The sequence below is a fragment of the Choloepus didactylus genome, chromosome 19 (assembly GCF_015220235.1).
Source record: "Choloepus didactylus isolate mChoDid1 chromosome 19, mChoDid1.pri, whole genome shotgun sequence".
Taxonomy (NCBI): Eukaryota; Metazoa; Chordata; class Mammalia; order Pilosa; family Megalonychidae; genus Choloepus; species Choloepus didactylus.
In genome coordinates this window covers 33,823,670-33,850,567 of record NC_051325.1, presented here as the reverse complement: position 1 = coordinate 33,850,567, position 26,898 = coordinate 33,823,670, and the positions used below count along the sequence as shown (strand labels likewise).

At 42.9% G+C, this 26,898-nt stretch overlaps 1 protein-coding gene across 8 annotated transcripts in view; it reads right to left on the bottom strand.

The window, feature by feature from the left end:
* The window catches only part of RSPO4 (R-spondin 4), a 151,879-nt gene that overhangs the window by 109,215 nt on the left and 15,766 nt on the right, over window positions 1-26,898 (bottom strand). For 7 of the 8 annotated variants that reach the window (XM_037811050.1, XM_037811045.1, XM_037811048.1 and 4 more), the window contains one exon: window positions 12,025-12,138. The exons of the other annotated variant lie outside the window; for it this stretch is intronic. In XM_037811050.1, coding sequence (XP_037666978.1) covers window positions 12,025-12,058 — 34 coding nt within the window. In that variant the 5' untranslated portion in view covers window positions 12,059-12,138. The remainder of the gene's footprint in view (window positions 1-12,024; window positions 12,139-26,898) is intronic. 8 annotated transcript variants of the gene reach the window in all.

Below are 26,898 nucleotides of genomic sequence, written 5' to 3'. Positions count from 1 at the left end.
CATTGTGAAAGATACCTATTTCATAATAAACTGCATTTATTTCACATTTATTTACAATTTCTTTTAGGCTTTTAAAAATAGTACCATCTTCTGGGACCTCCATTTTGAAACCAACAGCTTAGATACTCTCTAAATACCTAGCATTCATAATTCCAAGATTCTACAAATATATTAGGTAATTATTCTAAGATTATATGCTTTTAAGATACACAAGATTCTAAGATTTTTGTGCTATATATGTCTATGACTCAAGAACTAGTCAATGAATCAGTGTTTATGTTTCTAAGATTCAAATACTTTGAATGTGGTAGCATATCTTGAAATTTTAACTGAAGGATTTTCCCCTGTATTTTTCCCACCCCTTGTCTAGTCCTTCAAAAAGGATAAAGTCTATTTTAGTGAATGTTCTATGTGCACTTGAAAAGAATGTGTATTCTTCTATCATTGGAAAGAAGGTTCTATAAATATCAGTCAGATACAGTTGTTTGGTGGCACTGCTCAGTCTTCTGTATCCATGCTGATTTTATTTCTAGTAGTTCCACTGATTACTGAGAGAGGATTATTGAAGTTTTCAGCAATAATTATGGATTTGTCTATTTTTCCTTTCAATTTTGTCAGTTTCCGCTTCCTGTATTTTGAAGCCCTGTTATTAGGTGCATACACACTTTAAGACTGTTTTGTCTTCTCAGTGAATAATCCCTTTTATGGTTATTTGAAGCATCTTTAGTGATCTTCTTTGCTCTAAAGTTCACTTTGTTATTAATGTAGTCACGCTGTCCTTCTGTGTATGTGTGTGTGTGTGTGTGTGTGTGATTAATGTTTGCCTGGTATATAGTTTTTCATCCTTTCACTTTTAACCTGCCTATATCATCATATTTGAAGTGAGTTTCTTGTAGACTGCATATAGTTGGGTCATATGTTTTTTAATCCATCTGATAATCTCTGTATTTTGATTGATACGTTCAGACCATTTACATTTCATGTAATAATTGATACGTTTGGATTTAGGTCTACCATTTTATTATTTGTTTTCTGCATGTACCCTCTATTTTTCATTCCTCTGTTTCTCCTTTACCTGATTTTTGGGGACTATTTGAACATGTTTTTATATTCTATTTCAATTTATCTATTTTTTTTTACTCTATCTTGTGTAGTTATTTTTGGTGGTTGCTCTACTGGTTGCAGTACATACTTAACTTGTTGCAGTCTACTTAGAATCAATATTTTACCACTTCAAGTGGAATTTAGAAATCTTACCACCATATATGTCCTTACATTTTAGTTGCCATATATGTGACATCTACATACATTGAAATTTCAATCAAACAATGATCAGACATCTTTTTGCTTTTGCCTGTCAAACATCATTCCTGAAGGATATTTTTGCCAGATATAGAATTCTGGGTTGACAGTTATTATTATATTATTATTATTATTATTATTTGGTACTTCAAATATGTTCCACTTCATTCTGGCCTCTACAGTTTCTGATGTGAAATCTAGAGCTAAAAATGTAGGAGAAAAAGATGATGGGGGGTTAATTAATAAAAATGATGTATTATTTTTCTGGATTTTGTATTGCTTGTGTATTTGTCAGCTTTTGAAAATTTGTGCTTTACTTCCTCATTCTAAATAAATATTCACACTCATACCGAAATGTATATTCACAATTTTCTTTTCTTTTTCTGAAAGAAGGCCACCCAAAATGGTATAAGCTTTAGACCCTACAAAAACGAGATCCATCCCTGCTTACACCCTTCACCTTCAACCTGCCATCCTTCTGAGAAAATGTCAGGGTGAAAGAAACACAGGAAGGGTCTGAGTCCCAACCAGATCCTTCCTTCTTGACGTAGGTATGGGAGCTGAAGAAACCCCACAAGGGGTGCCTTGGCACCCAGCTCTGAGCAGCTCCCCCAGACTCCCATGGGTCAGAGAATTGAGGTGAGTCAGGCACCTGAGGGTAGCCAAGTGAGGCATCAAAAGCCAATCATCCTGGCTGGCAGTCATGAGGAGGAGGACACAGCAGGAGCTAAGATTGATTTTTACGAGTCTTGCTGTCTGTAAGACTCTATAATCTGTCTCATGTTTGTTTCTAAGCTCCTGCAATACTGTGATTCTCTGTGTCTGTGTCAAAGATGCTAGAAATCTTGGCCTCAATGGCTCCGGACAGCTCACCCTGAAATATAAAGCAGATCTTAATGACTCCAAGATGTACAGGATAGGCCAAAGGCACCCAGCTTGATTTCACACAGCAGTTCCAGCTTGGGAGGATAATTGAAAAGATTATCACCAGGAAATTGTTTACAGGACAAGCAAGCCCCAGACACAACCATCACCACCCCCTGCCCCTGCCTGTTTTATATTTCACATAAGCAGTTTCCTGAACAGAGAGAAGGGTAGAACCTCGCCTAGTTTGGTAGGTTTATATAGTTTCAGGGACAAAAGAGGATACCCATGGAGGTCAAGAGGTTTAGGCCATCAAGGAGAGGAAAAGGTCCTGGGACACTGGGTGCACCACGAGATAGTAAGATGGTCCTGTCCCAGGGCTGGTTAACCCACAAGTCCTCGGGGACTAGGCAAGAGACCTAAACAAGTGAAGAAGGTCAAATGAAGGTCAAGGCAGACAAGACATTCATATCCCTTCTCAAGGGGGCAGCTCTGACAAATTATTACCAAACAGGAACAGGACCCAGTGTGGCCAGATTTTCTGATTTCCCATAAAAGATCAGAAATCCAAATTTGCATGTGAAATCTCCCAATTTTAAATATTGGCAAGAGTCACATTTTTAGAAGTACTGCTTTCCAGTTAATATTTCTGCATAACAAACCACCCCAAATTTAGTGACGTAAAACAATCATTTTATTAAGTTCATGTATTCTCCGTGTCAGAAATTTGGACAGGGCACAGTGAGAATGGCCTGACTCAGCTCTGTGATGTCTGGGACTTTCAGCTGGGAAGACTCAAATGGCTGGGACTAGAATCATCTGGAAGCTTCTTCACTCAGAGAGTTGGTGCCTGGGTTGAGATGACTCAAAGGCTGGGCTCAGCTGGGCTGTCCACTGGAGAACCTACATGTGGCTTCTTCATGTGGACTGGGCTTTCGTGCTTCCAAGCCAGAGTGTTCTGAGAGGCAAATCCAGAAGGCGAGTGTTGCAAGAAAATCAGGTGGATGCTGAGAGGCCTTTTATGGCCCAGCTTCTGATCATGCAGTCTCACTTCCACCATATTCTATGAGTGAGGAGCCGAGAGGATGGGCCCGGGTGGGCCATGCCCTGGAGTACACAGCCATGTGGGACGTCTGGGCCAGACCCCAATCCAGGCACCAGCACAGTGCTTGCTAACAGCCAGTTTTTCTTTCCCCTAAAAACAGATTTGGTCCATCCCAAGCCACAGCCTGGTCCTCAGGATGGCTGAGGCATCTACTTCCTCCTCTACTTCCAACCATTTTCCCCTCCTCTTCCACTCTGGGAGGATCTATCTTTCTTTAAGTCCTTGGACATAAAAGGCTGATCCCAGACCTTTTTAGGAGATCTGACATAAGTGCCTCTGGTGAGCATTAATACTCCTGCAAGGGAAATACCATCCTCGCTGATGACCCTCTCAGTGGCAAGCCATGGCGACTGCCTAGGAAGGGTGTGGAGGGAAAACCAGCATGGAGCATGTGCAGGGAGCAGGGAGCTCCGATGTCGTGGCAAGCATGTTGTGCTGGGCTCTTTACATCATTTCTTTTATGTAATACAAAGACCCTATGAAGTGATAATTCCTATTTAAGAAATGAGCAAACTGAGCTTCCTAGAAAGTCACCCCAGCTGGAAGCGATGGGACCTTGAGAATGACTCTGAAGCACAGGTTTGCAGGGCAGTGAAAAGTCCCACCTGCTTGGACAGGAGGAGGTAGGCCAGAGAGGAGTCAGGTGGGCCAGGTGGGCCTCACAAGCCCACACAAAGAGTCCTGAACCTGATGAGAAAGACAGCGGGGAGTCAGTCACCATTTTTGAGCTGAGGGGTGACTCCACACATTAAGGCCAGAGGTGAGGCGAACAATTCCTTATGAGTGTTTTGTTTTGGAGATCTTTCCCGTGCATTTTCTCAATCAATGTCCACCTGAGCAGTTAGGCTCCCCATTAACCACATGAGCAAAGTAACAGTTCTGGAAGTTACAATTAGGTAAAGGTACTAGTGGCAAAGCCAAAACTAGAAAGCAGGCTTCCTGACTCCACATCCCATTCAATGAGGGGCAGGGGGACGGCACTCTACAGTGAACTTTCACCATTCTGGCCACCTATCATCACTCCCCCCCATCCCCTCTTTTCCTTTTGGGAACCCTCTCTCCCATCCCTGACTCCAAATGACTCTGGCAGGCTGCCAATCATGTGGTCCCATACGGGGAAGGGCACAAGGGCATACTGACCAATCACAGTATTTCTTGGGGATAAACATGGGTGCTGGGGGGAAGGCAGTCCTCAGTGTTTCCTCCAGGGTTGCTAACAGTAAGGACCATGCAAGCCTAGAGCTTCTGGCAGCCTTCTCTACTGTCATGTGGGGAATGCTGCTTGAGGATGAAGCCGACAAAGAGGACAGCTGGGCCTAGAGACAGAGGGGGATACTGCCCCAGTGACACCCATGACTTCAGCCCTGCCTAGGCTTCTCCGTTTTAAGAACCACCTTCATTTGGTTTTCTATCACTTGCACCTGAAGCAGCCACAAGACAGACTGAGGAGTAAAACAGACTTGCGTTTTCTCCTAACCTCAATTTCTTCATCTGTTAAAGGGGGATAATCAAAATAGCAAATTTACAGAATTAAATCTGCTTCAGAAACTGTAAGATAGCAAAAAAAAAAAAAAAAAGAAAAAAAAAAAAGAAAAAAAAGGTGTAAGGAATATAAATTATTTACATTTGAAAATGATAAAATTATCTTTATAGAAATTTCAAACTACAGACAAACCATTAGAACTCTTAAGAGAGTTCAGCAAAGTTGCTGGATAGATGACCAATATTCAACAATCGATAATTTTTATATACCAGCCATGAAAAATTAGAAAATATAATTTTTTAAAAAGAGACTCCATTCACTTCTAGCCACAAAGTCTGTAAGATTCCCAAGAATAAATCTAACAGAGATCTGCAAAACCTCTATAGCAACACTTTAAATCTGTATTGAGGGACATAAAAGAGAGACTAAGTAAATGGAGAGATACAACAAGTCTGTGGAGGGAAGGCTCAGTATTATAAACAAGGTAAATCTTCCCCCAATTTAAATCTATAAATATAATGCAATTTCATTCAAAATCCCAACAGTGTTTTTCATTGAACTTGACCATTTCATTCTCCAACTGGCATTGAAGAATAAAGGACCAGAAATACCAAGCCTAAAAAAGGAAGATTCCTCCCACAAGACATCACAATCCACGCAATCCAAGGTTATAATAATTAAACCATAAAATACCAAATACAAATTAATTGTTATGCCTCACTGTAAAGGAATGCCTTTCTGGAATAGTGAGCAATACAAATTAGACATTGTTTTAAAATAGGCTGGCTACTTTCAGAGTGAGAGTAGACTGTGTTTTTTTGTTCCCAAAGCTCCTTCGCCCTGTAAAAAGATTATACTTCCCACCCCACGGACATCAGGGTTGGCCATGTGAGTGGCTTTGACCAATGATGCATGAGTGTCCATGATGTGATGCCACTTCAGAGCAGAAGTTTTAAGAGTCATCATGTTTCCACTATAGGTTTTTTCTCCCTTCCACCAGAGCAGCATATCCTAGATAGGGTGGCTCCTTCGTTTGGATCCCAGGGTAAAGATGATGAGGGACAGAGCTGCAGCCAACCCTGAGTGCAACATGAGCAAGAAATAAACGTTTGTTGATGCAAGCCAGTGAGATTTGGCAGTCAGCATAATTTAGGGAAGCTGACTAATTCAGAAATATAACCTAATGAACAGATAAAATGCTGCCAGTGGATGTTCTTCTTAGGGTATAAATGGCAATTTTTTATAATCAGTGCATTGATGCTTCACACTGATTTCTCATTGTTCTGCTAAAGATGAGCATTTCCCTACTTCAGTTAAGGTGTTGCCCACCTCAATCAGGAAGGTATTAATCCTCTTACTGGAGTCCTGTATAAGAGAATAAAATTCAGACAAAGACAGAGAAAGCCATGGAAACAAGAAGTTAAATTCAATGAAACCTGGAAGAGAAGGGAGAGACCAGCAGATGCTGCCATGGGCCTGGCCATGTGACAGAGGAGCCAAGGATCGCTGGCAGCCAGTCGTTGGGAAGAAAGCATCACCTTGATGATGCCTTGATTTGGACATTTTCGCAGCCTCAAAACTGTGAATGAACAAACTCCCATTGTTTAATCTGACCCCTTTCATGGTATTTGCTTTGAGCAGCCTAGGAAACTAAAACAATCACCTAATGGAATGCAATGAGATGAACGGAACCTCACCTCTGTGACATTCCTCCCAAAGATACATAATCTGAATTTAATCATGAGGAAACTTCACACACACCCTGATTGATGGATAGTCTACAAAATAACTGGCCTGAAATCTTTAAAAGTCTCAAGATAATGAAAGTCAAACAAAGACTGACAAACTCTTGTAGAGTGAAGGAGACTAAACAGAGACAATAATTTAAGGCACTGCTTGATTCTGAACCAAATCTTTTTGCTACAAAAAAAACACATTTGAATAAAGCCTAAGGATTAGATGGTAGTAATTTATCAGTACTAATTTCCTGACTTTGATGATTGTGTTAAGGTTATCTAAGAGAATGTCCTTCTTTGTAAGAAGTACACATTAAAGTATTAAATTGCAACAAGGCAAAAAAAAAAAAAAAAAAAAAAAGGATGAGCATTTCCCAAAATATTTACAAGGATTTATATTTTAAAAAAGCACTTTGCAAGCAAAAGAAGTTTGGGGAAATGCTGCCTGCCACTTGCCACTGTCTTCTTTGAGATCCATCTTCTCATATTAGCATATTAAGGATTCTGCAAAGTCCTGCACTAAAGAAAACTCATTTGGTGATAGAACTCTCAGCCTGCCTATCAGCATAGTGTGAGAGCTTGGGACACAAGTTTTCCTCAAAAGATTTTTTTTCTCTTTACTATCATGTATTTAACACTAGGCAATTTACATGCATTATGTTGTTTAAATCTTGTAACAATCGTGTGAGAGAGGTATGATTATTCCCCTTTTACAGCCGAGAAAATGAAGGCTCAGAGAGATAAACTGACTTGTTCGGAGAAACTATAGCCCAAAAATGGTGGAACCTAAGCTTGAATCCAAGTCTTTGGCAACAAAGACTGAGTTCTTCGAGTACCTAGCTTCCTCTTGCATCCAAAATCAACTCTGGACCTAATGTCGAAGGTCCTTTATCAGTTGATGCCAAAGTACCTGCCCAATCCAATCCTCTCCACTAACTCCTGACCACATTCCTTTATGCCCCACATACCTCTTTCCTGACCCTTCCTCTCTTTCTCAGTGCCTTCCTGCTTGCTACCATCCTTATACCTCTTCTCCATCCTTAAGCCTTCTTTAAGACTTAGTTCATGACCCCTGCTCCAAGAAGCCTTCCTTGACTACTTCTTCCCCATAGTGAACTTTCTCTGACTTTATATGTATAGAGAGAGGAGAAGAACAATTCCCTGAGGATTCAGCCACGTGGAGATGAAGGTAAGCCCTATGGCCAGCCCTTAAAGTGAAAATTGCTTTAAAAGTCCTTTAAATTGCTCATAAAGTGGAGTATACATAGTTTTGTATTTACTGAGAATTCAAACCATCTACATAGCTTATTGTCTATATTAGCATGATTTTTCTATTCTGTTATCTTCATCAACATAATTTTCTTATTTCAAGAAGCTCTTGCCCAGGAAGATAAAAGGTGAAAATAACTTCATTGTTGATTTCAGGAACTTTCTAAAAGACCCATCAACTCTTCAACAGAATGCATCAAACCACACTCCAGGACTCTTTGAATCTCTCACCTCAAAATCCTTGCCTTGCTGTGTCCACCAATATTAAACTATTATAATATGCTCCTTACCCAGTCTTAATATCAAGATTCACCTTTAAACAGACTTCCAAAATCTAATAAATATCCACATGTTGCCCTTTCCCCTGTAAGACACTAGTAATACTCCGTAGAGGTAGTGTTCGCCCTTAATCAGCAAACCATTGTATTAGTCAGGGTTCTCATGAAATTAAACATCACAGCCATAAACTCAGCTTGTCTTATCAACAGGATGTTTGGATGATATTTTGGGGAGCTGGCCTTTATATACAACCTTATGCACACTGAAGTTTGATATCCATGCAGCTAGACCAAAAGAAAGAACAAAATAAGATATCTAATAAGTCTCTAGTGGTAAAAGAGAAATGGGTGGAAATTTCTAATGTGTTCTAGCCTGCCTATCAAGGTATATTTAGAGTTAAGCATCTTTAACTTTGAAACATTTATGGTAGACTTGCTGGTCCCCTACCTTCGTACACTTCTCCATTTCTTCTTGATAGGACCAGTGGTTCTCAAAGTGTGGTCTCCAGACCAGAAGGTGGGAATTTGTTACAAATGCAGACTCTCAGACCCTACCCCAGACCTACTGAATCAAAAACTCTGGGAGCAGGACTCAGCAATCTGGGTTTTAACAAGCCCTTCAGGTAAGATACTGATGTACTTCAAATTTAAGAAACACTGATATAAGCCAACCATGTTGGGTCCCTTCCCCTGACAACAATTACCTTAGGAAGAGACAATGGCTAAAATTCTGGACAGAGATGTGAGGGGAATCTGTAAGGAAAGGGGCTTCTGGGAAAGTTCCTCACTCTTAATAAGAGACATAGGAAGAAAGGCAGTTATCTGTTAAGATGTGTTTGGTTTCAAGCAATAGAAAATCCAGCTGACAGGGGCTTAAATAAATAGGAGTTTTATTCTAATTTTCAAATAGTTAGAGGTAAGCAGTGACTAGCATTGGTTTGCTAGCTCAGCAACGCCTGTGAGTCTCTTGGCTTTTTGTTTATGAACAAAGGATGGCTGCCACAGTTCTGGTACCACATCACATTTCTGGCAGGAGAAGGCAGCGGGGAAGGTGGCTGCCAGCAATTTGTGTTCCTCTTATCAGGAAGGTAGAGGCTTCCCAGAAGCCCCAAGGAGGCCTCCGCTTATGTCTCATTGGCCAGAATGTGTCACATGGGCTCCTCTGGCAGCAAGGGAAGCTGGGAAAGTGAGCATTTACCTTTTCCAACTTCTGTAATGGAGACAGGCAAGAGAGAAGGGTTGGGGATGATATGGAGTGGGCAAATCCATAGTGTTTTCCTCACTGAGTTGAGTTCCAGCTACTCACTGCTGAAAAGCTTCCTGACAAGAAGTGTTACCACTTCTTCCTTATTAGTTGGGGACATTTAAAAATGGTGTAGGCACAAAGATGTGAATGTGATTATCAGCACTGAATTATATATTTGAATGTGGTTAAAAGGGGACATTTTAGGTTGTATATTTGGTATGAGAATAAAAATCTAAAAAAAACAAACAAACCCATGTAATTGCACAATACAAACAGTAAACCCGAAGTTAAACCATGGACTACAGTTTATAGTACAAACATAAAAAGGTGCCTTCATCAATTGTAACATCAATTGTGTATTAATTACTAAATTCTGCAATTTAGTTTGCTAAAGCTGATGAAACCCAATATACCAGAAGGGTTGGTTTTTACAATGGGGATTTTTTAGCTTACAAGTTTACAGTTCTGAGGCTGTGAAAACATCCAAATCAAGGCATTAACAAGATGGCACCTTCTCCCTGAAGACTGGCCCCAAAGATGATCCTCAATTCCTCTGTCACATGGCCAGGCACATGGCGACGTCTGCTGGTCATTCCCTTCTCTCCCGGGTTTCACTGCTTCTAGCTTCTGGTTTCAGTGGCTTCCTCTCTGAACTCCTCAGGGGCTTTTTTCTGTGTCTTTTCTCTGTCTATTATCCTCTTATAAAGGACTCTAGTAAGACGATTAAGACCCACCCTGAATAAAGTGGGTCACATCTCAAGTTAAGATCCTACTCACCAAAAGATCCTACTTACAATGGGTCCAAACCCACGAGAATGGATTAGCTTTAAGAAAATTCTTTTCTGGGAGTACGTACTGCTTCAAACCATCACAAGTGGTATATGGGAATCCTGTTCTGTAACCCACAACTTCTCTAATTAAAAAAAAAAAGGGTTCAAGGGTCAGGCCTGGAGTTGGGTGGCAAATTAAATGAGGCTCCACCATACTTGGCATGGATTTCTCCAACTCTTACCACTTTTCTTATCTTATTGTCTTTTTGTTTTCCAGAGGATCATTCCTCCTGGAATATGAGGGGGCGGGCCCTCAGAATTCACCAAAAGAGTGAACAGAATGGAGTCATTTGGGTTCCGAAGTGGGAGAGAGCCAGCGCTAATTTCTGGTTTGTCACCTCATTGCTGTGTGACCTTGAGCAAGCAGTTCCACCTCTCTGAGCCTCGGTTTTCTCAACTGTGAAGTGCGGCTGTCTCCCTCCCCCTGGGAAAGTGTGAGGATGAAATGAGATCAACTACATTAAGGAATGAACCCAGTGAGTGCCTGGTGCCAAGTACCAATTATTGTCTTTATCATCATTTTGGTGCAAGCCTGTATGGACACAAGGAGACTGCGGTTCAGATACCAGGCTTCAGAGAATTAGTGGGAGGTTTCTTATTATACCTTCTGTAGGGCTGCTTTAATGAAAAGCAACACTAAATTCTCATTAGCATGTCAATCATTTCCACAGAAGCAAGCATCATCATGACCATGAAAAGTGGCACCCCTGAGAGTAGGGGGAAGAAGGGGCCCTCCCTTTCAGCCCCTTTATCAGAAAATCAAGCCCAGTTTGGGGGAGGGGTCAGTGGCTCTTCCCCTCCTCCCTCCAGGATGGAGGTGGCCAGTAAGCCTAGCTGGCCCCTGCACTTCCTGACATTTGTGGTTTAATCAAGCCCTATTAATTCCTCCAGTTTCAAAGCCCAGCACAAGAACCGCAAACTCCCACAGCTTCTGACGGGAATCGTGTGGCTAAGGCCAAGGCGGACTCTTTGAAAGGTAATTAACGTCCTTTGAATCTGGGGCCCTTTGATTTTGCTTCCTGGCTTTAAATGGTCACAGGAGATTTTGCAGAAAGAGGGAAAAACAAAAGACAGCAGCAAGAATCCTTTACAATGGGACTTCTGCTCTCCTCTCAAATCAAGTTGTGGCCTGAGAGATGACACTTGGGAACAAGATGAAGGGTGCATGAGTTGCTGAGTTATACCAGGGTCTGTCTATCCATCCATCCATCCATCCATCCATCCATCCTTCCATCCATCCAGGCTCACACACTATGTGCCAGGCACCATGCTAGACACTGTATGTATACTCTTAACTGATTCATTCATTCCTTCAGTCAATCATTCACTCACTAATATCTCTGAGTCAGACACTGAGCTAGGTCCTAGGGCTATATGTTTATTGTTTCATAGACAATTGCTGCACACAATAAAGTACCAATAACTAAATAGTTTCAGAGCTCATCCAGAGAAGATTAGAGGGACTGTCTTTACGATGGGAAGTGGGGGCCTCTCCTAGGAGGGAACAGTAAAGCTGTGCCCTAAAGAACTTCTACTCTGCTGGGGCACTGTTCTTATCCTTAAAAGCCCCTTAATAATTCAAACAGCCTGTAATTCAGTATGTCCCTGAGTAGAAAACATTTTGAGATGTGTAAATGGGTGCGAGTCCACAAAACTGGTCTAAGCTGTGGCATGTTCGTGTATTTTGATTAAACAACTGTCTACTGAATACCTTAAAATAAGAATATTAATAAAGATTTCTGATGATAATAATAAATATTTGTTGAAAACTTTATATTTGCCAAGCCGCATATAAGCACTTAACCCCTTAATTTCATTTAAATCCCACAATTACCCAGTAAGATGGATGTTATTATTACTCCTCATTTCACAGATGAGGAAACTGAGGCCCAGAGAGGTGAATCGACTTACCCAAAGTTGCAAAGTTCGTAAGCAGCAGAGCCATATTTGTGAGCCAAAGGTTGTCTAGCTCCAGAGCCCACGCTCCTCACCAGCATGTCCAGCTGGCAAGCCCAGTGCTGGCAGCTGGAGATGGAAAGAAGAATGATCATGGTGCCACTGGAGACCATAATACATAGACACCAATCATGTCATACAGGCCAGTCAGGAATTATATATTGATCGAGTTGGCATGGGTTGCCATAGCAATCCACGGGGCACGATCAGCTAGCTCTGTTTGGGATATGGACAAAGGAGTCAGTATAGGTTAGGTAATGCTGTTGTAAAAATCCTGAAGTCTTAAACCATGAAGGTGTATTTTTCAATCAGTACATCTGACATGGGTAGGCTGTGGCTCTGCCACATTATCATTCTTACTCCAGGACCCAGTTGCTGTGGCAGATGAGAGAGAGAATCCTGGGGGATCTCGAACCTGCTGTTAAATACTCCAACCTGAAGAGACACATGTTACTTGCACCCACAACTCATTAGCCAGATATTGTCCCATGGGCCCAACTCAACCACAAGGGGACCAAGAAGTACCACCCCATCTTATGACTGGAAGAACCAGACATGTTTGGTGAACAGGGTTAAGGATAACCTCAGTGGGTAAATGTGGACTGAGCCTTGCAGCAGAGAAGTAGGAGGTGTGAACTACAGACAGAGGGAGAAATATGCAAAGGCACGGAGGCCTGAAATAGACCGGAGTGTTCAGGGAGCTAGAGTGCTTGCAGGACTGGAAATGAAGCTGGAAGAGTAATCACAATAACTTATGAGGTAGATTCTATGATCATCTCCATTTTGAGATGAGGAAACTGAGGACATAACTGACAAGTGGCAGAGCTGATGTTTGAATCCATGTGGTCTGATGCCAGTGCCTCAACTCTTAATCTCTAAGTCATATTTTCTTTAAGGTAGACATGGGCCAGATTACAAAAGGTCTCCAGGGCCAGGTTAAGGAGGTTGGCTTCTACAGGCCAGGCAGTAACATTTACAAGCTGTGATTGCAGTTGTTTGAAATACACACTTTATAAGCATACTCAATACACAGGAATATCATTCCCCTATAACAAGAAGTGTGGTCTCCCTAATTCTTGTTGAAACAGGAGGCCCTCTTAGTGTACCTTTTCTTGGCTCTCTTTTTTTTTTTTTTTTTTTTTTTTTTTAGAAAAAGTTACATTTTTATTTGTTTGCATTTAACCAATTAAAACTTTTAACATATACTCACACACATAGAAACCCACAATATAATATAATTTTGCTACACACAAGGTAACTATAGGTGTTATCGAAGATATTCATTGTACCTCTACGCCAAGTGGTCAGGTAATGGGACGTGAATTTAAGGTTTTGGCTCTCTTTTGATAGATATGAGGTTACAGAGAAGTAATTCTTCTACAGTAAGGAAACTGCCCAAGGATAATTATTAATGGCCACTAAAACTCAGTTTTCCTGCCAGGGATGCAATGGGGGAAATGGTGAGGATTGTGGTAAACCAGAAAGAATCATACCCCATGCAAACAGCAAAGCAGTTGTTCCCCTCCATTTTATCAGATGTGAAAATGTGGTATAATTTGGATATTTTGTGAAATCTATCCATTTTAAAGTGTTGGCTTAAAGCATGGTACAAGCCTAAGAAGACCCATCTGTGGGCCAAAATGCTCTTGCATCCTCCATATGGCAGTTTGCCTCCACGATGGCCCCCAGTGGTCCCACATCCTGGTATTCATGCCCTCGTGTCATCCTTCCATGCAGTGAATCATGGCTAGCCTGTGTGATAAATAGATCATGGCAGAAGTGACAGTGTGTGATCTCTGAATCTAGCTCACAAAAGCACTGAGCTTCCATCTTCTTTTCTTGAATCACTCCCTCTGGGGCCGTCAGCCACCATGCCCTGCAAACACTGAAGCTATCCTGTGGGGAGGCCCTCTAAAGAGGAACCGAGGCCCCCAGCCTACAGCCAGCACCAACTTGCTGGCCACGTGAGCGAATCTCCTTGGTTGTGGATTCTTCAGCCCCACTTAAGCCTTCAAATGACTGCAGACCAGCCAATATCTAACTGCAACTTCAAGAAAGACCTGGAGCCAGAGCCACCTAGCCAAGCTGCTCCTGAATTCCTGACCTACAGAAATATGAGAGATATTAAATGATTGCTGTTGTTTTGATCCAGGGGTCAACAAACATTTCCTGTAAAGGGACAGATAGTGAACATTTTAGCCTTAGTGTTCCGTATGTTCTCTGTCACAGCTGCTAACCCCAGACAGCCTTAGACTTTACATAAATGAATGGGTTTCACTGTGTTCCAATAAAACTTTATTTACAAAAGCAGGAGGCAGACCTGATTGGACCTGAAAGCTTGGATAGCCAACCTTCATTTTAAGCCACTATGTTTTGTAATTTGTTACACAGCAATAGAAAATGATCCCATGCCCTGAATTTGTGAAGTAGCCTGAATAAATCATGTTCCAGACAAAGTCCACCTTCAGTGATTTGGAGACCACATGAAAAGCTGATGGTGGGTGTGGTGATGATGATGGACCTGGGCTTGGACAAGGAGACGTCTGAACCCTGACGACAGCACGGAAGGCATCTGTGCTTTTTGCCAATTGACATCCCAAGGAGAATATTCAAGCTGGAACGAAGACCAGTCCCTTTAATTCTCCCTGCACTGTCCAGTGCTGACCTCGAACCATTGCAGTAATGAGTAAACCGGGAAGACAGGGAGGAAGCCTCTCCCCCACAGTGCTGGGGTGAGCACAAAGAGCTGGCAAGGGGGCAAGCTCCTTCTAAGCTGGTAACCAGGCCACCCACGCCAACTAAGCTGTGAGTCCAGAAGAAAGAAACTCCCCAAGGAGGGTTCCAGGAACACTCTCTGTCACCCCACTCTGCTCCTTCCCTATACAGTCTGTTCCTCACAGCTCCTCTGAGCACCAGTTCCCCCTGCCCAGACCCACCCACCTCCGCTGGGGTCAAAGGAACAGCTGGGCCAGACTTGAGCCTGCAGCGTCTGCACATCTGGTGGGTAGAGCAGCGGAGGGATCAAGACACTTAGAAGGGGGTGAGAGGTGGGGGATGGAGAAATAGAGATAGGAAAGACAGATGGAAGAAGGATAAAGAAAGAGGGGAGGAGGAAAAGGAGGAACGGGGTGGGGGGGAGAGGAATCATTCAGAAGGGGCTGGATACAAGGGTTCAAACAATGTTATGAGAATCTGGCCTCTCTCTTGGTCCATGGCAGCTGCGTGGGTCCTCCTCTCCACCCACCTGGATGGCTACAGCTCTGGGGGACTCCAGCCCAGGGACAAGCTTCCAGCAGTCTCAGCCTCACTTTGGGGATTCGCTCTGATTGGCTCTCAGGTCACAGTCTCACAGGCCTGAACCAATCACTGTGGCCCAGGGAATTACAAAGCCTGATTAGCTTAGGTCTAGAGCTCCAGCCCTCCTGGAATGACTGAAGGGCTGAATCGCCAAAGAAAATCAGGACTTTGCCAGAAGAAAGGGGATGGATGCTGGCAGGATGGAGTCACAAACCACAAATGCCCCCTTTAGAGTTTACTGTGCCCCCACTCCCTGCTAGAACTTCTGGGGGAACCATTTGTTAAGCAGCTTCCCATCTGGCTCAACCATTTGAGGCTGTAAATGATTATTGGGCACCCACTGTGAGAGCTGGAAATGACTGATGGAAATTTTCCTTTCCGATCCTTTTCTTGTATAAAAGGGGAGACCAGGCCCAGAGAGGGGAAGGATGTGCTTGGGGTCACACAGCTCATCAGTGGCTGAGCTGGGCTCAATGCCAGGCCTTTGGGTACCGAGTGCCACACTCTGGCAACTGCCACCTCAGGGGCGAAGCCAAATGAGCCAGGCCTCAATGGGGTCACTGAGGCCCCCAGGGACATTTTCCTAGGTTAGGGGTGGGTGGGTAGGGGAGCTTTTTAAGGGAGCCTTTAAGTGTGGGCAATTTGACTGCAGGGAGTTCTCTCTTCCCTTGAGGGTCAGAGAGTCTTGTGGGTGAATAGGGTAGGCAAACAGACAGTTGTCCCCAAGTGTGATCAGGGCACTATAGAAGGAAGTGTTATATAGATGGGTGGGGGCTGAGCACAGGTCCTTGCCCAGCTTAGGGAGGTCAAGGACCTTCCCAGTGGCACTGACTTTTGAGCTGAATTTTGAAAGATGACCACGAGTTAGCTAGAAAGAGGGTAAAGGCCTTCCTAGTGATGGGAACAACATGTACAAAGTCGCAGAAGCATTAAAGGTCATGATGTGGTCATAGAAAGTAAATGGCTCCTTATGGCTGGATGTGTCTGCAAGAAGAAGGCAACAAGGCTGGGTGTCAGCAGGCCCTGACGACACAGCCCAGGTCTGAGCTGAGCACAGCCTTGACTATCCTGGCTCTAAGGGAAGGGGACAAGGCAGGGGAGGGTGTTCAGATGGGGAGTGACCCTTTGTAAATATGCAAGTGGCCTGGATCTTAAGAGACCTGGAGGATGGTACGGGTGTGTAAATCAGGGCTCCTGGTTGTAGGACACAAAAGCCAACTCAAACCACCTTGGCCCAAAGGATGGTTTGGGGAAGATCCTGGGGTGGCTCATGTAATCAATCCAAGTCATATGGAACAAACAGCCTGTTGAGAGGTGATGGTGTAACTTGGTGTATGTGTTCCGGAAGACAACCGGGCAAGATGAACTGACGCCTGAAATGTCTATCTTCTTTAACCTAGAAATTCCACTTCTAGGAATTTATCTTAAGAAAATCAATAAAGATGAGGACATCAAGGAAGTTCATTGCACACAGTTTACCCAGGAAATAATGGGAAACAGTCTCAATGTCCCACAACGGGAGACTGGTCACCTAATAAATAACTGGAAGTCCTACCACGCGTTACTCTTTAGTCATTCAATCTACTGTGGCAAATAGCAACAATTGCCAGACATTTGTCTGTGGGCCAACGCTGGTCTGTGAAAAAGTTTTTACTAGCCTATGACAAAATCAGAAAAATAAAGACAATAGCAAGATTTTTATAAAACTTTTCTTTTTCATCCCTGTTATATCTGCTCTACTTCTTTGGCTTGATGATGATAATGAATGTTAACTTTTTTCATTTTCCCAAGATGCAAATAACAGAAAGTCCAATTAACAGTGGCTTAAACAAACAGTGGCTTGCTTATTTATTTATTTACTTACTTATTTACTTATTTATTTTACATAAAAAGATGTCTGGAGGCAGTGACCACTGGGTAAGTTCCAGTGCTCGCCAAAGCAAGGCAGGTAGGGTCTCTTTGATTCTCTTGCCCTTTCCCTCACGGTCCCAAGACAGCTGCCACTGGTCTTGGCATCACATTCATGTTCCAAGTGGGAAGAACGGGGATGAGATGGTGCCAATGATGTTTTCCCTTTTACAGGAAAGCAAAAACTTTCCCAGACAGCCCAGTAGACTTCCTTTCATGTCTCGTTGGCTAAATCAGGTGGTGTCAGGACCACCCTTAGCTGCAAGGGAGTCTAGGAAATGAAGAATCTGGCAAAAGGGAACAGGATTCCCATGTTTGTTTCACTAATCATGATTAATTGCTCAGGCAGAGTGTGGAGCCACTTCAAACAAAACCCAGAAAGAAGGGGATACAGTGAGTGAAAGGGCAGCTAACCACGCCTGCCTCACTTGATGGAGAGTAGACAACCCTAGACCAGTCATCTCTAGCTTTTGGAAAGTGGAATTTACTAATTTACTAGTCCATGAAAGGCTGATGGCTTGGAACTATTAAAATAGATGATTGGTTTTCAAACCAGATTCCTGTGTTGCCCCAGTTATCAAAGGGCCGCTACTACTGTGAGAAGGTGGGAAGGTACCAGTCCCCAATCTTCCTTCAACCCAAGTACTTGTATCTGAATATGTATATATGCGTATATCTTGATAGATGGATAGATAGATAGATAGATAGACAGACAGACAGACAATTTATAGCAGGAGTTTCAAACTGGCGGCCCCCTGGAGCCTAGATCAATATTTAAAATCTCTTTGAGTTTGGAATGCCTTTGCACTGGCTGTGTGCTCTCTGTTATTCCACAGCTTCAGACATTCCTAATACTTTATAATATCACAATTTACTTATTTATATTAATTGTAATATAAATTAATTCACTCTGCTCACACATTTATATTAATTTTAATACCACCGGATCCTCATCTACATTGAATTGCCTGGCCCCCACGGGTGCTGGAGCTTGTGACCCCTGGATACACCCGGGTGTTAACAATGGCTCTTTCTGGGCCATGGGTCTTATTAAATTTTTTCTTTTTCCTAGTCTGTTCAGTCTAATTTTGCTAAAATAAACAGACATGGCTTTTGTAATAAGGGAAAAAGACGCCATTTTAATTAAAAAGTAATAACAATGTGGCCTGGGATCCCATGGGCTGTTTGGGCCATGCTCCATCTGCCCACTGAGCCCGGCTCTTCTGGGCTGCTGCTCCTCCCGCCGCCCCATCCTCCTCCGATGTGTCACCAGTGAGTGACGGGGGTCCGGGCTGTGCCCCGTGAGCAAGGCTCTCCCCCAGAGGTGTGAGTGGGAACTGGGGCTGGACACACCCTGGTGAATGGGCCCTTCCTGGAAGAGTTTGGAAACCCAGTCGGAGTCTGAGGTCTTTTCAAACGCTGAACTTGAGCTTGGGGGACAGAGTTCCTGCAAATGCCAACCGCTCTGCTCTGACTGGGGCTGTTGATAGATATATTGCTTCACGCTAATGGGGTATTATCAACACAGTTCCACTCTCTGCTACTGCAAGTCACTAGGACAACATCTGGTTTGAATCTTTTCTCATTATGACCTAAAAAAATAAAAGCTGAAACCCAAACCACCCCTTTAGCACTCTGCCTCTCTCCTTCCCTTCTCCCTCTCCCTTGCTTTTTCCTCTGTCTTTCTCTTTTTTCTCTTGCAGTCAAGAAACTCAAAACCAGATGGGAGAGTTTAGAAATGTTCCAGACTGAGTGCCCTTCTCCCCATTTTATAGACGGGCACACCGAGGCCCAGGGAGGAGCAGGGATACACTCTACCCCAAACCTTCTTACTGACCTGCTAGATAGCCTGTGTCCCTCAGTTTTTTTTTTTTTTAACTTTATCGAAAAATTAAAACAAACAAACAACAACAAAAAAACACAACATTTCAAACAAAAACAAAGCAAAGGATTAAGGAAAACAAATAACGTAAAACAACTGCTTTGCTTCCAACATGTTCCTTCCATACCCCAAGAAAATTAATAAACACATCCAAGCAAAGGAATAAGAAAAACAAATAATCTAAAATAACTACATTGCTTCCAACATGTTCCTTCCATACCCCAAGAAAATGAACAAACCATAATCAAACAAAGGTATAAGAAAAACCAAGTAACCTAAAATAACTACATTGAAGCTAATTTTTTTAAACTTTGCATGGATTCCCCCCCAACAAGGGTTGCTTTTTTTTTTTTTTAATTTTATTTTGAAATAAATTCAAAGTTTTAGGAACAGTTGCAAAAACAATACAAACCCCATACACAGAACTCCAGGATACCCTGACCCCCTCCCCCGATACCCCGATCCACCAACTTTAACATCCTGTCACACCACCATTTCCTTCTTTCCCTCCCTCTCTCCGTCCCTATCTATCATCCATCATCTATTGCTCTGTCTTCTGAACATATGAGAGCAAGCTGCACACATCCTTGAACAAACACTATAATTCACATATACAATTCCCATGAACAAGAACATTCTTCTATACAATCCCATTAAGTGCAGCTAAGAAGTTCAAGAAATTCAACATCAATACAAAGCTTACATTCTATAATTCCTTTTTTTTTTTTTTTTTTTTTTTTTACCTTATGTCTCAACTGTGTCCCTTTGAGCCTCCTGTTCTCCATCCTCAGATCCCATCCAGGACCATCCTTGGCATTCAATTGTCATCTATTTAGACTGTCTTTTTTTTTTTTTTTTCACTTGTGGAAACATATGTACAGCCTAAATCTTCCCATTCCACCCCTCCCTAGCATTTCATTAGTGGAATTAATCACATTTAGAATGTTGTAATGCAATCACCTTCCCACCTTCCATTACTAGAAATTTTCCTTCACCCCAAACACCAACCCTACACTCATTTCTTAATTCCCCATTGCCCCTTCCCCCACTTCTCATAACCCATACTCCACTTTTCATCTCTATGGTCATATTCTCTGATAATTTCTTTGTGTTTACTGTGGGGCTTAAATTTAACCTCTTAAATCCATAACAATCTTGTTTTTCTTTGATACCAACTTAACTTCAATAGGACACGTAAACTATGTTCCTATACTCCTCCATTCCCCCACCTTTATATAGTTGTCAAAAATTACATATTTTACATTGAGTCCAAAACCACTGATTTGTTGTTAGAGTCTGTGTATTTTATATCATGTAGGAAGTAAATAGTGGAGTTACAAATAAAAAATTATTGACTTCTGTTTGTATTCCATTGTGGTCAGAGAATGTGCTTTGAATATATTCAAATTTTTTTTTTAATTTATTGAGGCTTGTTTTATGTCCCAGCATAATGGTCTATTCTGGAGAAAGATCCATGATTACTAGAGAAAAATGTGTGTCCTGGTGATTTGGGATGTAAGGTTCTATATATGTCTGTTAAATTTCTCTATCTCTCTCTCCTTTCTTTGTTTCTGTCAGTAGGGCTCCCTTTAGTATCTGAAGTAGGGTAGGTCTTTTATTGGCAAAAATCTCTCAGCATTTGTTTGTCTGTGAAAAATTTAAGCCCTCCCTCAAAATTGAAGGAGAGTTTTGCTGGATAAAGTATTCTTGGTTGGAAATTTTTCTCTCTCAGAATTTTAAATATGTCATGCCACTGCCTTCTTGCCTCTATGGTGGCCGCTGAGTAGTCACTACTTAGTCTTATGTTGTTCCCTTTGTATGTGGTGAATTGCTTTTCTCTTGCTGCTTTCAGAACTTGCTCCTTCTCTTCAATATTTGACAGTCTGATCAGAACATATGTTGGAGTGGGTTTATTTGGATTTATTCTATTTGGAGTTCGCTGGGCACTTATGCTTTGTGTATTTATATTGTGTAGAAGGTTTGGGAAGTTTTTCCCAACAATTTCTTTGAATACTCTTTCTAGACCTTTACCCTTCTCTTCCCTTCTGGGACATCAATGAGTCTTAACTTTGGACGTTTTATTTTATCTATCGTATCCCTGAGATCCATTTCGATTTTTTTCGATTTTTCACTCCATTCTTTCTTTTGCTCTTTCATTTTCTGTTCTGTGGTCCTCTAGGACTCTGAGTTGTTGTTCAACTTCCTCTAATCTTGTATTATGAGCATCCAGAGTCTTTTTAATTTGGCCAACAGTTTCTTTTATTTCCATAAGATCTTCTATTTTTTAATTTACTCTTGCAATTTCTTCTTTATGATCTTCTAGGGTCTTCTTTATGTCATTTATATCCTGTGCCATGTTCTTCTTGATGTCCTTTAGATCCCATGCCATGCTCTTGTTCTTTGATTGTAGTCCTTTGATTAATTGTGCCAAGTACTGTGTCTCTTCTGATATTTTGATTTGGGTATTTGGGATTGGGTTCTCCACATCATCTGGTTTTATCATATGCTTTAAGATTTTCTGTTGTTTTTGGCCTCTTGGCATTTGCTTTGCTTGATAGGGTTCTTTCAAGTTGTAAAAAATACAACTTGTGGGGCGTGTGTCTGGGTGGTTAGGGAGACAGGGCAGCTTTAATAATCAAACCTCCCAGGTGTTCCCGGAGATTCAAGGCTGTTGCAAGAGTCTAAACCTTCATTTCAGTTTTGCCCCAGATTTTCTCTGCCGCTGACCCACAAGTCACTGGCATTGACATAACATCCCTGGGTTTTCCGAGCGGGCCCCCGTTCTCAGCTGTGATCTTCCAGGACCTCCACTGAGGGAAGGCTGGGCTATGTCACAAGTGCGTGCCATCCCTCAAGGGAAGCCCCGGGCCACCGGGCTGTGCAGGGGCACTCCTGGACTGATGCAAAAAAGGCTGAATGGGTCATCTCAACCCCCTGCTTTTCGCACAGCTCTGCCTTCCCAGCTCTGGGACAACTAGCTGTGTATGCACCCAAGGCCACTGTCCACGGCTGATACTGTGGCGTGTGCGCGATGACATGGGATACACTCCCCGTCACACTGGGTTTCCTGGTGTGGCTCTGGGCTGCAGGTACGGCCCTGGGAAGGAGTGTCTCCAGCCCGCTGGGGAGCCGGCTGCAAACAGCATGGTTTCTTTCTCCTTTTGGCTCTCCTGTTTGCCCCCTGGCCCTAAAGGAATCAGCAGTGGTCTATCCTCCATGCCAGACACCGAGAGGTTGGCACAGCCCGCTCCTGCCATGTTTCACTGTGTGGTTCTCACCGTCGTAACTGCAGCTGCTCCTGGGTTTTTTTTTTTTTTTTTTTTTTTTTAAAGAACTAGTCCATCTCCAAATGCCAACCCCTGGTTTCCCCACACTGCAGCACGGCTGTGGAGCTTTCAGTCAGGTTGCTCACTCGTTTCAGAATGCAGACTCCCGGTTTCACCAAGTGCACGGTCCCTGTGGTTTTAGCAGACCTTGTCCAGCTGGTGCATCGCTGAAACTGGTGTTCTGAGTCACTTTCTGGTTTTTATCCAGTATTTTTCATGGAGGTGTTTTTTTGCCCTGTCTCACCTAGCCGCTATCTTAGGTTCTCTTCCCTCAGTTTCTTATCTGCTAGACAGGAGGGTTCTGACACCAAGCCCACCACCTCCTGTCTGCAAGGGAGCAGATAGGATAGTGGGCGGGAGAGGGCCTGGTGATCATTTAAGGAACTTGGGAAAGCGTTAGCTGTTGTCACTCATGCTCAAGGGCTGCCAGTTAATTGATAGCAGAATTAGATCTTCCTAGAACTCAAGGCCCCTGTGCCAGTTTGCATATATTATGTTTCCCAGAAAAAGCCATATTCTTTAATGCAGTCTTGTGAGGGCAGACGTATCAGTGTTGTTTAGGTTGGAATCTTTTGATTGAGTGTTTCCATGGAGATGTGACTCAATCAACTGTGGGCAAAACTTTGATTAAATTATTTCCATGGAGACTTGTACCCCATTCATTCATGGTGGGTCTTGATTTAATCACTGGAGTCCTATAAAAGAGCTCACAAACAGAAGGAGCTGAGAGCAGGTGAGAGGGACATTTTGGAGAGAAGCTAAGAGCTGACACTAACACTGACACTTGGAGATGTTTGGAGACATTTGGAAATGCTAGCCCAGAGTTTGCTCTGGAGGACCTAAGAGAGGACCCCAACACTTAAGATGCACAGGAGCTGAAGAAGCTAACAGAGACCCAGAAACATTTTGGAGAAAGCCATTTTGAAACACAAATTTTTGTTGCTAATTCAATCTTATTTCTTGTTATAGGTCTATTCACATATTCTTTTTCTTCTTCAGTCTTTCCTGGCTACAACAGCAGAAGCCAGCCACGTGCATTCCCAGCTGCAGAGGTGTTCCGGATGCCACCGGCCTTCCTTCAGTGAAGGTATCATTTGTTGATGCCTTAGTTTTGATATTTTTGTTGCCTAAGGACCATAACTGTGTAATCAAATAAACCCCCTTTATAAAAGGTAATCCATTTCTGGTATTTTGCATAATGGCAGCATTAGCAAACTGGAACAGTCCCTCATTCCTAGTTCCAGCACCCTCTACAATTTATTTGGGAAGACAATATCTGCCAACATACCGGGCTCTACAGTACATACATTATGAACAGCCCAGCACCGTGGATGAAAGTGACCACTGGAGTCAAGCTGTGACATTGAGCAAGCACTTCACTCTCTAAACCTCAGTTTCCACATGTGAAAAATGGGAGCAATTATAGTGCCTAGCTCATAGGGTTGCTAAGAGAATAAAGAAAGCATTTGTGCACAGGGTTACAATTTACCATGATGCTCAGATGGGCACAAAGCAGAATTTTTACACTTTCTCTTAAATGATTGTGCTGGTTTGAATGTATTATGTCCCCCAGGAAAAGCCATATTCTTTGATGCAGTCTTGTGGGGCAGACATTTTAGTGCTGATTAGATTGGAATTCTTTGAGTGTTTCCATGGGGATGTGCCCCACCCAAGCATAGGTGATAACTCTGATGAGATATTTCCATGGAGGCATGGCCCCACCCATTCAGGGTGGGCCTTGATCAGTGGAGCCATATAAATAAATTGACAAACAGAAGGAACTCAGTGCAGCTGTGAGTGATGTTTTGAAGAGGAGCTACAGCTAAGAGGGACACTTTGAAGAAAGCACAGGAGCTGCAGATGAGAGACATTTTGAACACGGCCGTTGAAAGCAGACTCTTGCTCCGGAGAAGTTGAGAGAGGACTAATATCCCAAGTGCAACTAAGAGTGACATTTTTGAGGAACTGCAACCTAGAGAGGAATGTCCTGGGAGAAAGCCATTTTGAAAACAGAACTTTGGAGCAGACACCAGCCATGTGCCTTCCCAGCTAACAGAGGTTTTTTGGGCACCATTGGCCATCCTCCAGTGAAGGTACTCGATTGCTGATGTGTTACCTTGGACACTTTATGGTCTTAAGACTGTAACTGTGTAACCAAATATTTTTATATAAAATAAAAGCCAATCCATTTCTGGTACTTTGCATTCCAGCAGCATTAGCAAACTAGAACAGATTTTGGTACCGGAAGTAGAGTGCTTTTGCTGCAGAGTTTGCAAATATCAAACATGTTGGAGTGGCTTTTTAAATGGATACGGGGAATATTCTGGAAGAATTGTGAGGAGCTTGACAGAAAAGGCCTAAACTGCTTTGAAGAGACTGTTTGTGGAAATATGGACTCTAAAGATACTTCTGAAGAGGCCTTGAACAGAAATGATGACTGTGTTGTTATAAACTAGAAGGCGGCGATCCTTGTTTTAAAGTGGCAGAGAATTTGGCAAAATTGAGTCCTAGTGTCAGATGGAGGGAATAATTTGAAAGTGACAACCTGGAATACTTAGCTGAGGAGATCTCCAGACTACGTGTAGAGGATGTGCCCTGCCTTCTCCTTGCAGCTTATAGTAAAACGAGAGCGGACAGAGATAAACTTAGAACTGAACTCTTGGGTTCAGAGAAACCAGAAGCTGATGGCTTGGAAAATTCCAGGCTTCCACGGGATGGAATCCCAGAAGCTACAGCCCAACATGAGGATGCAACCAAATATGGAACCCAGCCATCATTTCAGAACAAGCCAAGATTGGAGAAGAGGTTAAGCAGAAAGGATTTGTGGAAAGTCCTATTGTCTGATGGCTTTGACCCCTGTGTGCTTCATGCAAAGCCAACAGAATTTTTGAGAGATCTTTATAGACAGAGCCGCTGCTGGTCTGGACTGGAGGGGACTGACAAGAAACAAATTGAAGGAAAAATTTCTTCAAAGACAGAGCCATGGAGGTCAAGGTCTGGAGTCAAGAGGCCTTGGGCTGGGAGAGCAGAGTGGCCCACACACACGGAAAGGGTGAGTTTGCCCTGGAGGTCGAGGGTGGGCCTTCCTCCTTGATGCTCCAGAAGAGTTTTGCCACCCCAGGCCCCAAAGAGGGTGGAGCACATTCCCTCGGAATTGGGGAGAGCCTGGCTGCCACCACACTATTCTGAAGGGGTTGAGCATGTGCCCTGGAGATGGAAGGGAATCCAGGTGCTGCCCCGATGTTTGAGGAGGGTGGGGCCAAGAAGGTAGTCTCCCCAATGTGTGGATATATTGGAGCACTCACCCAAGCGTTTGGAGAGGAAAGGGCTGCCACAAAGGCCCTTAGGAAGGGTTAGACTCCCACTCTTTCAAGCCCCAAGGATGCAATGTCATTCTGTTAATGACTCTCAGACTCTGAAATCTAATGGAGTTTGCCCTGCAGGTTTTAGGAACTGTTTTGGTCCCTTAAACCCTGCTTTCCTTACTGTTTCTCCTTATGGCAATGGGAATGTTTATCCTATGAATGTCCCTCCTTTGTATATTGGAAGCACATAACTTGTTCTAAGTTCACAGATCCACAGCCAAAGGAGAATTATGCCTTAGGACCGACCACGCCTACAATTGACTTCGTTGGCATCTTGTACTTAACTATTGTTACTGAAATGATTTAAGTTTTTGTGATATTGTGATGGGATGAATGTATTTGGTACTTGGAAAGAATATGTTTTTCTGGGATCCAGGGAGTGGAATGTGCTGGTTTGAATGTATTATGTCCCCCAGGAAAAGCCATATTTTCTGATGCAATCTTGTGGGGCAGAAATTTTAGTGCTGATTAAATTGCAATTCTTTGAGTGTTTCCATGGAGATGTGCCCCACCCAAGTGTAGGTGATAACTCTGATGAAATCTTTCCATGGAGGCATGGCCCCACCCATTCAGGGTGGGCCTTGATCAGTGGAGCCATATAAATAAGCTGACAAACAGAAGGAACTCAGTGCAGCTGTGAGTGATGTTTTGAAGAGGAGCTACAGCTAAGAGGGATACTTTGAAGAAAGCACAGGAGCTGCAGATGAGAGACATTTTGAACACGGCCGTTGAAAGCAGACTCTTGCTCTGGAGAAGCTGAGAGAGGACAAATATCCCAAGTGCAACTAAGAGTGACATTTTTGAGGAACTGCAACCTAGAGAGGAATGTCCTGGGAGAAAGCCATTTTGAAAACAGAACTTTGGAGCAGACACCAGCCATGTGCCTTCCCAGCTAACAGAGGTTTATCGGACACCATTGGCCATCCTCCAGTGAAGGTACTCGTTTGTTAATGACTTATCTTGGACACTTTATGGCCTTAAAACATTAACTATGCAACCAAATAAACCCCCTTTATAAAAGCCAATCCATTTCTGGTGTTTTGCATTCCGG